This window comes from Ailuropoda melanoleuca, chromosome 19, assembly GCF_002007445.2.
Source record: "Ailuropoda melanoleuca isolate Jingjing chromosome 19, ASM200744v2, whole genome shotgun sequence".
NCBI classification, from domain to species: domain Eukaryota; kingdom Metazoa; phylum Chordata; class Mammalia; order Carnivora; family Ursidae; genus Ailuropoda; species Ailuropoda melanoleuca.
In genome coordinates this window covers 7,606,208-7,621,395 of record NC_048236.1, presented here as the reverse complement: position 1 = coordinate 7,621,395, position 15,188 = coordinate 7,606,208, and the positions used below count along the sequence as shown (strand labels likewise).

Here is a 15,188-nt window from a genome sequence, read left to right as displayed (position 1 = left end):
AGAATCACGGGTTGCAGAACACCAAAATCACTGTCAGTTGTGATGAGGTTGTGGGGTGTAGGTGAGGTTCAGTGGGGTGGAGTCTGGAGCCGGCGACCAAGAAAGAATCCTTGACGCGTCTTTGGTGCAAAATTGGTGGTTTATTAAAGCTTGGAGACAGGACCCGTGGGCAGAAAGAGCAGCTGCCCCGGGTTGTGAGGGGCGGCTGATTATATACCATGGGGTTGGGGGAGGTAAGGAAAAAAAGGGAGGTTGAGAAAGTACTTTCATATGTTAAATAAGACTCACAGGACACTGGAGGCCTTGCTATTGTCAAGTTAAGGTTGTTGACCCCTCTAGAAGGTGTTAATAGTAAGATAGTTGGGAGATCCCAGGAGAATGTTACTTTCCTCCTATCACATGTCCTTGTCAATGGGCTTCAGGTTTAAAAGATATTCCATTTTATTTCCATTTCCTTCTGCCTCAGCCTCCCTCAATTTTATGGAGGGGGTCGTAACATTAGGGCTTCAGGAAACTGAATTATGGGTCTCTGGAAGTTAGGCTATTGATAAGAAAGCTTCTTCCTTGTCACGAGGACATGTGTAAACTGAGGGAGACTCGGGTCTTGCAGGACTGTGATCTCTGTCAGTTAACCATTTGTTTGTCCTTTCCTTAGCTTTAGCGCAGCCAGGAATACCTGAGGAATGTCACATACATCCATCCCATGGGGCGGGGGAGGGGTTGCAGGGTGTCAGTTTCCGCTTGCCTTCTGTTCCCTCATCAGTTGTCCTGAAACACAAAGCGTCTTTGGCCTTCAGGAAGTCCAATGTATCTCTCCATCATCAACACAGACGTTTCTCTCCCGCTCTTATCTGATCCCTGTCATGGCAAAATTGGCACTGGATAAAGTTAATCCATCAAGCAAGACTTTGAGGCTATTGTCATAGAGGAAAGACGACAGAACTTCATCTGAACTCAACTCTGCTGAAACCTGGGGGGCAGGGTTTTTAAGTGTTGTGGTGAGCTAGTAGAAAAGATGTTAGTGGGGAGATTGAGCAATAGCCTAGGACCCCTACACTGAGTTATTCCCTAATGCGCACATTTTTTTCTCTAGGATTAGGTCGTTAGTATTTCCTAATTATCCTCCATTGAAGTTAGGCTCCTAACCTTCTACCGAGACAGGGAGATAGCTGGGTTAGGATAAAGTGAACGAAACAACAACAGCACAGATAATAATGATAACGTAATAGAGCTAATTTTTGTTTTTAACTTACTCTTTTAAAAAATGCCATGAGGCTGATATTATTTATCTGGTTGTAGAACTCTGACCTACAGCTTGTGGAGCAAGTAGTTCGGGAACCACAGCCTCTGCTGCCAACAGCTCAGAAAGATCAGAACTTGGTCAGTGATGGCCAGCTTCCCTATTCTTGTACCTTTCCAGCTCAGGACACACCAGAGAAAGCCCTAAACTAGTCACGTAAAAAGTTTCTCTAGCTAGCCCACCTCCAGCTTCTCCATGCTAACAGCTTCCAACCAGAGCATATATGAACCCTTCCTTTTTCACTAATGTCAAAGAAAAAGTGTACCAGACAGATGAGAACAGGCAAAGAAGAATTTATTCAAGACTTTATAAATAAATTTAAGCATTTATTGCAATAGGAGAGAGAGACTGAACTCAGCTCCCCTGAAATAAAAGGTGGGGGGAGTTTTTAAGCAGTGGGGTAGGTCAGTGGAAAAGTACTGGAGGACATTGTAGGGGAGGCTGGTCAATTAAATTAATCCATCTTGTTTGCTAATTGATAACTTATTAAAGTAGGCTCTTACCCTCTCACCCTGTCTTTCTTGATTGTGATTTTTTACTCTTTCCAAAGTAAACTGCACTGTTGTCTCCTCTTATCTTCATCTAGCAAGGTTATAAAGATTTACCCTCCCTAATTAAAGAGCAAAGTACTGACTAGAGTTATAAACGTGTCAGGGTGTCCAAGAGTCACAGTCTTTGTTTTCTCATCTCAATCAGTTTATTCACATCCAGTCTCCACCTTTCTCCCACCCCCTCGCTGTTCATTAGCAGAGAGTGCTCAAGGCTGATGAGTCCTGACTCAGCCCGCAGAAGTGTTGGAACTGTGCTTTCTTTAATGACTTCCTGCCCTGCTTCCCTCAAGGAGTTTTTAAATAAGTATTGTCTCTCATTCTGAGATAATAAAAGAACCACATTTCAGAAACAATTTGAACTCCAATTGAATCAATGTTTCATTACAAAACTTTAGAATAGTAAGACTCTTTAATATAACTTACAAAGATTTTTAGAGATCTCCTTGCCAATTCACAAATCAATATCTGTTTCACTCTTTTGTCATCTGTAAATGCTTTTGCAACTCTACAAAGTACTATCTCCATGGCACTGTTAAGGACTGTTAATCAATGGGGAATAGAGAGAAAATGAAAACTTTCTAGGTTTTGTAAGTGACAAAGTAGGATATAGAACTAAATATGGCATGTATACATAATGCTTCTCAAACTTTAGTGTGAACCACCCAGGGATCTTGTCGGAATGCAAATTCTGAGTCACTAGATCTGGACTGGGGTTCTGAGATTCTGCATTTCAAAAAAAAACAAAAACAAAAACATTCTTAGGGAGGCTCATGGTCCCGGTTCCCCCTGACAGTATATCTTAGTTAGAATACTCAGATTTTATATATAGCTTATGCCAAGAAAATGTATGTATATAGGTATGTATATACACATAAAAAATAGAATAAAATACACATAAAAATAGAATAAATTACATAAAACAAGACTGGAAACGTACCAAATATTAAGAGATTTGGGGTCATGGGTGAATTTTTCTTTTACTCCCAATTTTTTATTTCCTAGCAAAATATTTCCTCAAACTTTTCTGCAGTGAATACAACTTTTTCTTTTAACAGGAAGATTTGTCTTTCTCCTTTTTCTTTTTCTTTCTTTCTTTTTTTTAAAGATTTTATTTATTTATTTGGCAGAGATACAGACAGCCAGCGAGAGAGGGAACACAAGCAGGGGGAGTGGGAGAGGAAGAAGCAGGCTCCTAGCGGAGGAGCCTGATGTGGGGCTCGATCCCAGAATCCTGGGATCACGCCCTGGGCCGAAGGCGGACGCTTAAGGAATGAGCCACCCAGGCGCCCCCGTCTTTCTCCTTTTTCATAAGCAAAAAAGCACATTAAGTATTGGTGATAACCCACAAGAATAAGAACAGCAAGTCAAATGTAACGAATCAAGGTAGTGGACGTTGTGGACAAAGATTTCAGAGAGGTCAACGCTTGTCTCATGGTGGTTGTGTGGTATTTGCCTTATGGTCGGTCGCTTGAGTGGCCAGGTGGCTTCTGGAAGTCCTTGCTATGATTCATCCACCGAAGGCAATTTTTGATGGTCACATTTTTCTGCAAAGTGGGAGTAAGACCAAAGAGCAAAGACCCAGACATTCTGAGCGATTTCTTCATTTTGGGGACACTTGGATTTCACTTTGGATTCACTCCCAGGACACTGTGAATGGGAAGAGAATCCTCAGGTTCCTCACACAACCGGGTTCTGCTTGGATCAAGAAAAACCTGTGAAGCAAATCCAACAGGACTTCAACTTATTACTTCGTATCAGGGAGATATCAGTTTGAAAGAAATCTGTAAGTACATTATAGGCACTTAACAAGGAAGTTGGTAAATGCTTTAAAAATAACTTTTAGGGACTCCTGGGTGACTCAGTCTGTTAGGCATCTGCCTTAGGCTCAGGTCCTGATCTCAGAGTCCTGGGATCCAGTCCCACATGGGCTCCTTGCTCAGCAGCGAGCCTGCTTCTCCCTCTGCCTGATGCTCCCCTGCTTGTTCACTCTCTCTCTCTGACAAATAAATAAAACCTTTAAAAATAAAAATAATTTTTACTTGAGATAAAATTAACCTAAACATATCTGGACTAAGAGTTAAGCTGACTTGAACAAATACATTTTTGAGAGAAAGGAGATAAAATGAAAACTATGTCTATTCTGTTTTTCTGAGACAACAGGGCATCAGATTTTAAAATCCCGGAGGGAAAAGTAACCTGACACCTAAAGAAAGTATTTAAAACTCCTACTGCCTACGGGGAACTAAGCCGGCTTGAAACCTCCTCAAAGACCCTATGAAGCAATGTGTACCTTAGGCCTTTGAATCATGGGATAAATATCACAAGATGTGGAGGTCATTTCTAAGAAATTTAAGGATGTATTTAGCGATCCATTAAATGCTGGGAAAAGCTAGAGAAGTTTTTTTCTTTCAGGAATGCAGAAAAGAGTCAATAAAAAGGGCTGGTTTGGGTTATACAGGATTCCTTGTGTTGTATGCCTTCAGCTTTTTATTAAATAAAAGACTAATGGCCACTTTGGATGAAAGTGAACTAAACAATTACAACACCACTAATAGTAACAGTTAACTTTGAGCATTCATTATATGTGAAGCATTATTTTAAGTATTTTTCATTTAACTTAATCCTAGGGAAAAAACCTTATGAGGTTAATACTATATATTATCCCTACTTAACAAATAGGGACACAGAGGCACGTGGAGATTAAGCACTTGCCCAAAGTCACAGCTAGTAAGAAGTGAGACAGTTCTAAACCCAAGAAGCTGAACTTCAGTTGGCCTCCACACACAAGGCAACCAAATGACGTTTTGGTCCGTGTTAAGGAGGCTTTTCTTGCTGACTATATATTCAATGTTCCATCACCTGGGGGCATATAATGACTCACAGCTAAATTCATCACGTCAGGTCTGAAAACTGTCTGCCAAGAAGTTTAACCTCGCACAGGGGCCAAAGTTGTTGGAGGAAAAGATAATTCACTTTATGGGGCCTATGTTACCTTTTCTACAACAAAGTAGCTCTGAATACAGATCAGAATACAGGTCAGGTGCTGTATTCCTCTCTCAAGTGTGGGTCTCATAGTCCCAAGAACTGCTAGTGGTGATTCTCCAGCCAAAAGGCCTTGCAGGACTCATGGGTATTAAGGTATTTCTAGTACTTCCATAAACATGACTCAGAAAACCCAGGATGCCCTGTCATCTTTTGAATCCTTACAAGTAAGTTGCACTGAAGGCTGTTCTCAAACCTTTAGAAGGGAGAAGATCCTATTCTTATCTACTTAGTAAGCCTATGCAATTGCTAGCTGTGTGACTTACCCAGGCCACATGACCTCTACACCTAGATTTGGCTCATCTATAAAACAGGGATGTATCTTACCTATCTTGTCTGCCGGGAGGCAAGAGGTAGATCAGATTATATCTGAGGACATTTCAAACTCTAAACTGAAAATAAAAAGCACAGAGAGAGGAGTGAGGTAGGGGGCACTGTTCAACAGTTAGTCTTCAAAAGCCAGGTCCCACTTAATTTGGTTAATTCTTGCAGTAACTAACTACTCCAAAGTCAAGCAGTTCATCTCTGGAGGGAAGGTTTTGCTCCTCACAGATCTCCAAACCAGACCACACTCCTACGGAGTTAATAAAAATGGTGTTTAATAAAAAAAAAAANAGAGGGAACACAAGCAGGGGGAATGGGAGAGGAAGAAGCAGGCTCATAGCGGAGGAGCCTGATGTGGGGCTCCATCCCAGAATCCTGGGATCACACCCTGGGCCGAAGGCAGACACTTAAGGAATGAGCCACCCAGGCGCCCCTGTCTTTCTCCTTTTTCATAAGCAAAAAAGCATATTAAGTATTGGTGATAACCCACAAGAATAAGAACAGCAAGTCAAATGTAACAAATCAAGGTAGTGGACGTTGTGGACAAAGATTTCAGAGAGGTCAACACTTGTCTCATGGTGGTTGTGTGGTATTTGCCTTATGGTTAGTCGTTTGAGTGGCCAGGTGGCTTCTGGAAGTCCTTGCTATGATTCATCCACCGAAGGCAATTTTTGATGGTCACATTTTTCTGCAAAGTGGGAGTAAGACCAAAGAGCAAAGACCCAGACATTCTGAGCGATTTCTTCATTTTGGGGACACTTGGATTTCACTTTGGATTCACTCCCAGGACACTGTGAATGGGAAGAGAATCCTCAGGTTCCTCACACAACCGGGTTCTGCCTGGATCAAGAAAAACCTGTGAAGCAAATCCAACAGGACTTCAACTTATTACTTCGTATCAGGGAGATATCAGTTTGAAAGAAATCTGTAAGTGCATTATAGGCACTTAACAAGGAAGTTGGTAAATGCTTTAAAAATAACTTTTAGGGACTCCTGGGTGACTCAGTCTGTTAGGCATCTGCCTTAGGCTCAGGTCCTGATCTCAGAGTCCTGGGATCCAGTCCCACATGGGCTCCTTGCTCAGCAGCGAGCCTGCTTCTCCCTCTGCCTGATGCTCCCCTGCTTGTTCACTCTCTCTCTCTGACAAATAAATAAAACCTTTAAAAATAAAAATAATTTTTACTTGAGATAAAATTAACCTAAACATATCTGGACTAAGAGTTAAGCTGACTTGAACAAATACATTTTTGAGAGAAAGGAGATAAAATGAAAACTATGTCTATTCTGTTTTTCTGAGACAACAGGGCATCAGATTTTAAAATCCCGGAGGGAAAAGTAACCTGACACCTAAAGAAAGTATTTAAAACTCCTACTGCCTACGGGGAACTAAGCCGGCTTGAAACCTCCTCAAAGACCCTATGAAGCAATGTGTACCTTAGGCCTTTGAATCATGGGATAAATATCACAAGATGTGGAGGTCATTTCTAAGAAATTTAAGGATGTATTTAGCGATCCATTAAATGCTGGGAAAAGCTAGAGAGAAGTTTTTTTCTTTCAGGAATGCAGAAAAGAGTCAATAAAAAGGGCTGGTTTGGGTTATACAGGATTCCTTGTGTTGTATGCCTTCAGCTTTTTATTAAATAAAAGACTAATGGCCACTTTGGATGAAAGTGAACTAAACAATTACAACACCACTAATAGTAACAGTTAACTTTGAGCATTCATTATATGTGAAGCATTATTTTAAGTATTTTTCATTTAACTTAATCCTAGGGAAAAAACCTTATGAGGTTAATACTATATATTATCCCTACTTAACAAATAGGGACACAGAGGCACGTGGAGATTAAGCACTTGCCCAAAGTCACAGCTAGTAAGAAGTGAGACAGTTCTAAACCCAAGAAGCTGAACTTCAGTTGGCCTCCACACACAAGGCAACCAAATGACGTTTTGGTCCGTGTTAAGGAGGCTTTTCTTGCTGACTATATATTCAATGTTCCATCACCTGGGGGCATATAATGACTCACAGCTAAATTCATCACGTCAGGTCTGAAAACTGTCTGCCAAGAAGTTTAACCTCGCACAGGGGCCAAAGTTGTTGGAGGAAAAGATAATTCACTTTATGGGGCCTATGTTACCTTTTCTACAACAAAGTAGCTCTGAATACAGATCAGAATACAGGTCAGGTGCTGTATTCCTCTCTCAAGTGTGGGTCTCATAGTCCCAAGAACTGCTAGTGGTGATTCTCCAGCCAAAAGGCCTTGCAGGACTCATGGGTATTAAGGTATTTCTAGTACTTCCATAAACATGACTCAGAAACCCCAGGATGCCCTGTCATCTTTTGAATCCTTACAAGTAAGTTGCACTGAAGGCTGTTCTCAAACCTTTAGAAGGGAGAAGATCCTATTCTTATCTACTTAGTAAGCCTATGCAATTGCTAGCTGTGTGACTTACCCAGGCCACATGACCTCTACACCTAGATTTGGCTCATCTATAAAACAGGGATGTATCTTACCTATCTTGTCTGCCGGGAGGCAAGAGGTAGATCAGATTATATCTGAGGACATTTCAAACTCTAAACTGAAAATAAAAAGCACAGAGAGAGGAGTGAGGTAGGGGGCACTGTTCAACAGTTAGTCTTCAAAAGCCAGGTCCCACTTAATTTGGTTAATTCTTGCAGTAACTAACTACTCCAAAGTCAAGCAGTTCATCTCTGGAGGGAAGGTTTTGCTCCTCACAGATCTCCAAACCAGACCACACTCCTACGGAGTTAATAAAAATGGTGTTTAATTAAAAAAAAAAAAAAGAAAGAAAAAAAAAAGGAACAAATAAAAATACTTATTTCAATAGCACCAGAATAGACTTTTTCCCCCCAAAAGCACCAAAAGATTTTCAATCCAGTTTTGAATACAAATGTTACTAATAAGAAACTACGGACAGCAGTAAGATACAATTATTTTATGGCAAACTATACATTATGTACCTTTAGATCAGACTTATCTGCCATATTTAAAATAGTAAAATAAATAAAACCCAGATAAAAAGCATTTTTACTAGACCAGATACTTTAGGGGTAGTAAAGCCCCTTTAAATGACATTTAACCTTCAAAGCAAGGTCATCTGCTCTCCCTCTCTTCTTTTCCCAGTTTTTTTTTTAACACTTAATGAAAAAAAGAAAAATGTGCACATCATAAGAAATTAAAAAGGAAAGATTCTGTTTACTTGCTGCTTTATTTTAATTTTCCCATTCCTTTTTACTTTCTTTTTCAGCTTTAAAACAAGCCTCTCTCCCCATCTACTCCCACTCCCATCGCAGAGCCGACCTCCAACTTCACTTCTGAGCTTAGGTCTTAAAGAGAGAGCGGGGAGGCAGGGATTCGTATTTCAAAAGGCCCACATTTTACCAATTTGAAAATACCTTTCCTTCCCCTCTCCCAGCGACTTAGGCCCCCAGACCGTCACAGTATGTAAGACACAAAGGAGGTATTGTGTTGCTCACAGATCTTCATTCTGTCTGGGTGTCATCTGCCTCCCTGAAGGGCTGCCCCAGCCTCTTAAAAGGTCCCTGCTGTTGGTTAATTACAGGTTGGCGTTCCCGGAAGAGCATTTTCTTAAGGATTATTGCTCATCCACCAGCCCGCAACATTCCTCAGGCTCCTCTTTCCTGTTTCATATCCTCCGGCAATCCAGTCCTTGGGGACCGTGCGGTGATCTCCCCGCAGCGTGGTCGCGGGGCGCCTCTCCCTGTGCGGGGACAGCCGGGGCTTCTCCGGGGTCCTGGCGCCCTACAGCTTCGTGCTTCACTCCCTGTTGGTGCGAAAAGTGATCGCGCTCAAGGAGTGCTCCTCGGTCCGTGCGGTCATGTGGCCCTTCGTCCATTCGGTCCATAAAACTTCTTTTGTCATCTGATAGTCCACAATCCGCACGAGCACGGACTTGGGTGGGGCTGCGGGGTCCCGCGGCAGGGCTCTGAACGGAGCGTCTACACGGCTGCCAGAAATTCGCTTTTCTCGGGGAAAGAGAGACGGGTAGTCGGGTTCCCGGTCGTCTCCGGCTGCCTGGAAAAGGTCCTCCCCACCGACCAGTTCTTCCCGTGCAGTGTCCCCTTGAGTCCCCAACCATCTCTCTGGGTGCAGAAGAAAGAGCACTTTCTCTCTGACCCAGGGCTCACAGTCCAGGTTCTCAACTGCCGGGCTGTTCTCGGGAGCGCCGCCTCGGCTTCCGCTCGCCCTCGCCCCCGCTGCCGCCCCCGCCACCGCTGGATTCCGGGTGCCAGGAGCCAGGGGAGCCCCGCGTCCCGGCTTGCGCGGAAAGGACCCAGCGCGCCCCAGGATGCCCGGAGCGTCCGCCAGATTCGTAACCCCGCGGGGCCGCGAGGCCCCCAGCCCAGTAGGAGGCTCATTCATTCGTTGGCTCTTGAAGCGGTTCACGCAGCAAACTCCCGCTGAGCTCGGGTAGCGCGGGAAGGGCAGGGTTTGGGTTTTTTGTTTTTTGGGTTTTTTTGGCACGCCCCGCCGGTGCTGACCCCGCCTCCCCACCTCAGCCTTTCTAGCCTTTTAAAGACAAAGAGCCTGACCTCCCCGCAGTCGCTCCTCTTTCTCCTTCTCACCCTCGCCCCTAGCTCTGTTGCTTTTGTAGTATTTCTCATTCTATGCGATCTTGCATCTCAGCTCTATTCCGGTTTCCACCTTCTGTTTTTCTCCCGGGCAGAGGCACAAAAGACACCTCGCACAGCGCCCCCGTGAAACGCCCGCGACGAAGTAAGTGCCCTCTTCTTTCCCAGGACTCGCCTCCCAGGTGAAGGAACAAGGAAGTTTTCTGGTTTTAATTATCTGATTTAGTCAAATTCTTGTGAAAAGGGTTTCGTGTCCAGCCCAAATCCACTCCCACCTGCTGCCAAGATTATGGAATGTAGATCTAGGGAGCAGACTTTGAGAAAACGGCTTTTGGTTTGTATGTTCTTTCTTTGGGATGCCAGGGTCTGTGGGACAGTGGTCGCTCCTGTCTTCACGGTGGTTATAATCAATGCTTAGGCCAGGAAGGGTAAGTTTAGTGCTCTGGATCAAACAGAAACACAACAAAAATAAATCGCTAGATGAACGTCTTCATGATTTGAAGTTCTGTGTTCACCTCCTTTTTTAAATTCACTCCTTCACTCCTTCCACTTCCTTTCTCTTTAACCCCAGCGGTTAAAAAAAGTATGTCTCTAAAATTCTGGAAGAAAATAAAAGGTGTGTATCTCTGGGTAGACTTTTGGAATCTGCTCACTGGCGAGCACGCTGACACACTGATCTTTGGCAGGGGTTAACGGGGGAAACTAGCTAATGGAAAAAAGGGAAGCTTCGTTTGGGATTGCCAGTCCATCTTTAGTAACAGGTGTTCGTTTTACTAGAAAACGCTCACTGTTTTCCTATCTACTTTAGAAAAATGACTGCAATGGTGGACATTTCTTCTCCCATATGAAAGACCAAGTAGTGTGGTCAAAGATATTTTGGAAAGAGAGGACCTTCTGACATTTGCCAAATCCATATATATAGATTATATATATAGATTTGTGTATATATATACACACACATATACATATATGTATATATATAAACACACACAAGTTTTGAAGGAGTGAGAAAATCTAGGTCAGATCTGGCGGACCTTGGGCTGGTTACTGCTAAATGACAGAGTTTGTAAGTGTTTTAGACTGGAATTGTTCTAAGCACTCTCTATATTTAAATTCATTTACTCTTCACAACAAACTAAGCAAGTAGTGCTATTACTATAGTCTCATTTAGAGCTTTGAGGAATAGGGAGGCTAAATATTTGTCCAAGGTCAAGCACCAGTAAACAATGGAGCCAGGATTCTAGCATGTTTAAATGCTTCCTCCTATTTCCAGTTACTCTCATTTTAAGCCTATGACTTCATGTTCTTTTCTGTTCATTTTCTCAACCAGTGATTACTGAATGTGTGATAAATGTCAGCCAATATTCTAGATGATGGGGACCTCTGGGAGAATGAGCCAAATTGTCCTCTTGAAGTTTTCATTCTTCAACCCTTGTCCAAAAGTAGGATGTAATAATACCTTAACTTCAATGTACACAAAAATCACCTGAGGTTTAATGCCTTACTCTGCTCTGAAAGATTCTGTTCTTAAGAGTTGGGGTAGCACTCAGAGTCTGGATTTTGAACAAGCCTCCCAATTATTCTGATGCTAGTGGTCCATGGACAGCATTAGGAGAAACATTACCAAAAAGCTACAGAGATAAACTCTAGGCTTTTTTTTTTCCCCCTGCTTTCAAGTGGTAATAACACTGCATTTTCCTTCCTTGCAGGGATGTTGAGAGAATTTCAATGAAAGTGTATATCGAGGGAAATGTAATGTAAACCACAAAATTTATTGCTTTTAGGGGCACCTGGGTGGCACAGCGGTTAAGCGTCTGCCTTCGGCTCAGGGCGTGATCCCGGCGTTATGGGATCGAGCCCCACATCAGGCTCCTCCTCTAGGAGCCTGCTTCTTCCTCTCCCACTCCCTCTGCTGTGTTCCCTCTCTCGCTGGCTGTCTCTATCTCTGTCAAATAAATAAAATCTTAAAAAAAAAATTTATTACTTTTAATTTTTTTTCTGCCTTTGGAGATTGTGAGGGATTAGAGTGGGAATGCGGAATGGGGAAGACCTATTTGCTGAGAAATGAAACAGATTCATCTGTCATGTTGCACCTGAATTTTGAGACGTCAAGAAGTTTGTATTAATGCACAAAAGAATTTTCACAAGAAATGCAGAATAAGTTAAACTTCAAAGAGATAAAGTCTAAAAAGAATATAAAACAGAAACAGGTAGTGTGCCTCCAGGATAGCGGTGTCTGCTCTGCTTTAATATCTCAAAGTGCCTAAAAAGCTAAATTGAACCCATTTACTTCCTCTCTGAGTTGCCTACAACACTTGCAAATATGCAGCCATTGATGGATAGTAACACAATTTCCATACCTAGGATCGAAAACATGGTGGTAGACTCCATACCCTAGTAAGGTCAAAAGAAGCTTGTCGTTAATAGCCCAATCTCCCAGGGAGCAGCCCCTCTCATTTGGCCGATTAGATTCATAAGTTATTCTAAATACTGATGATATAGTATCCCTCTCAGTTATTCTAGTACCTCGGCCTTTAGAACGTTTACCCTCCACTTGCAGATCTAACCCCTAATGTGTCTGTGTCAGGAGATAAGGTCTTTTGGAAGTAATTACGGTTAAATGAAGTCAAAAGGGAGGGGTCTGTTAGGACTCCAGCCTTACAAGAAGAAAGATCTGTCCCTGCTCCCCACCTTCCAGGTGAGGACACAGCAAGACAGTGGCCATCTGCAAGTCAGGAAGAGAACTCTGGCCAGAACCTCGCCATGCTGGGATCCCAATCGTGGACTTTCAGCCTCCAGAACTGTGAGAAAATAAATTTCTGTAGTTGAGCCACTCAGTCTATGATGTTTTGTTTTGGGAACCTGAAATGACTAGTATAGCAACTTTAAATGGTTCAAGGAAAATACGTTTTATCATAAGGATATTGTTGTTAAGAAGAGCTCACACGTTTGCTAGGAAAGCAGAAGGACCAACTTTAAAATGGGTAGGGAACCAAGCTGTTGCAGAGAGATAAGAAGTTGGTGCTATACGAAGAGATCCCATTGCTGGATTGAATGAACAGCTCTCTCACTTGTCCTTGTGGCATTTACTCAGGAGTCAAATTCTCACTTGGAAGTACCCAACTGGCTGAGTTTAGGCAACTTACCGCTTGACAATATAGGACAGTAAAAGGAAAGATATAGTCAAAGAAGCCTTCGGGGACCCCCTCAGCTTCTACAGTGGAAAAGCAAACAGCTGGTCTACCACCTGTACAGTAGGGAGAGCTAATACTCCAATAGAAAATCATGGTATTGTTAAGAAGAGGTAAAAATAATAATAATAATAATAATACTGATGTCTACCACACTGTTATAAACGGAATTTGGATATGAGAGTGGCAAATAAGGCATTCTGGATAAGACAACATTATGAGCAATGGTGCAATGGTATATATAGAGGTGTGTGTAGAAAATAGTTTTATTCTTGACATTTCTCACAAATCTAAAATACTCTGTGACTTTATTCCTATGGCTTCAACTGCAACCTGTATACTAATGAGTCTCAAATTTATCTCTTTTATAGACCATGACACTTCCTTCCAAAATTGTAGTAGATTGTATTATTGTCTCAAATTACTTACTTCCTTCTCCTGAAAGAGGATCGTATCTCCTGGCTTGTTTACCATAGGACTTGCAATGCTCTCTCTATGGGAATACACATCCCTACACCACTGAGGCTGGCTTTGGCCATGTGACTTGCTTCAGCTCCTAGGATGTAAACTGAGTGACATCAGGTGCATCTGAGCAAAAACTTGAGAGTCGCTGCAAGGTTGGCTCTGGGCATGCCTCTGATGAGCGCTGCTGCCTCAGCTATGATCAGAGAGTGAAGACAGCAAAGGCAACAGAGCTGCAGCTGATACGTGTTCTAAACAAGAAACAACATTTTGTTATTAAAAAAAAAAAAATGGGGGTTTGTTTCTTACCACAGTCTAACCTAGTGAAATATGTTTCTCCTCAGTTTTCTATTGGACACACCTTCTGAATGTTCCATGATTCCAAAGTACCTAAAATTGAACCCTTCATTTACTCTTAAATTTGCCCTCTTTTTCTCTCTTCCTTATTTCAAAGATAAGTAAGACTGGTGATTCTATTGTCTTCATTTTCCCTTAGAAGCTACCCTGACCCCACATAGCTAATATTTAACCAAGTGTAGCAGCTGCCACATTTTTTTTTTCTGTCTCTTCCTCTCCAATCCCTGAAACTACAAAAATAATGTCAGACTCTTAGGCATGGCATAAAGATCTTCATCATCCTACCTAGCCTGTCACTGTGTACAGTTGAGTGAATAAAAAAAAGGACAAACAAGCTGCTCAAATGAGCACAAAGTACAGGTTTGAAAATCATGTGAGGTTATTCTATATAAATAAGATCCAGCCTGGATCTTGAAAACCGTCAGCCTTTTAAAAGAGACTTCTATCATATTTCCTTCGAAAGCTAAGCTTCTCATGACCTGGAGAATTTAGACTGTGCAAAGATCACGCTGGACTGAGTCAGCGGACGTTGGCGGGTCATGTTCTCTTGCGTGAGTCTCCCAATGTCTCCAATCATATGTTCTCATCTGAAGGTATAAATAATGTCTGTCCCACTTGCTTCCCAAGGCTGCTGTGGAGATCAAATGGAAGGATTCTTCTGGTAACATTTTGAAAATTATGAAGCCTGAAACATATATTTAAAAAATTTTAATTCCAGTATAGTTAACATACAGTGTTGTATTACTTTCAGGTCTACAATATAGTGACTCAATAATTCTATACATACATCAGCGCCCATCAAGATAACTATACTCTTTAATCCCCCTCGCCTATTTCACCCATCCCCCACCCGCCTCCCCCTGGTAACCATCAGTTTGTTCTCTATAAGGAAGAGTGTTTCTTGGTTTATCTCTTTTCTCCTTTGTTCATTTGTTTTGTTTCTTAAATTCTACATATGAGTGAAATCCCATGTTATTTATCTTTCTCTGACTGCCTTGTTTTGCTTAGCATTATACTCTCTAGATCCATCCATGTTGTTGCAAATGGCAAGAGCTCATTCTTTCTTATGGCTTAGAAATATTCCATCATCTATATATCTCACATCTTCATCCATTCAACTATGGATAGACACTTAGGCTGTATCCATATCTTGGCTATTGTAAGTAATACTTTAATAAACATGGAGGGAGCATGTATCTTTTCCAGTTAGTGTTTTCAAATTCTTTGGGTAAATACCCAGTAGTGAAATTACTGAATCTATTATCTATTTTTAGTTTTTTGAGGAACCTCCATACTCTCACAGTGGCTACACCAGTTTGCATTCCCACCAATGGTGCACAAGGGTT

General features: G+C 42.0%; 1 protein-coding gene across 5 annotated transcripts; it reads right to left on the bottom strand.

The window, feature by feature from the left end:
* Positions 1–678: 678 nt before the first annotated feature.
* C19H6orf141 (chromosome 19 C6orf141 homolog) lies at positions 679–9,793 on the bottom strand. 5 transcript variants are annotated; one of them, XM_034648120.1, is made up of 3 exons: positions 8,636–9,793; positions 7,733–7,797; positions 5,840–6,073 (listed from the first exon to the last, which is right to left on the bottom strand). In XM_034648120.1, the coding sequence occupies exon 1, from the start codon at positions 9,621–9,623 to the stop codon at positions 9,018–9,020; it is 606 nt and encodes a 201-aa protein (XP_034504011.1). In that variant the 5' UTR covers positions 9,624–9,793; the 3' UTR covers positions 5,840–6,073; positions 7,733–7,797; positions 8,636–9,017. The 5 variants fall into 5 exon arrangements, with proteins under 5 accessions (XP_034504012.1, XP_034504013.1, XP_034504011.1 ...); XM_034648121.1 differs by lacking the exons at positions 5,840–6,073; positions 7,733–7,797 and adding an exon at positions 679–858; XM_034648122.1 differs by lacking the exons at positions 5,840–6,073; positions 7,733–7,797 and adding an exon at positions 3,036–3,563.
* Positions 9,794–15,188: the final 5,395 nt, after the last annotated feature.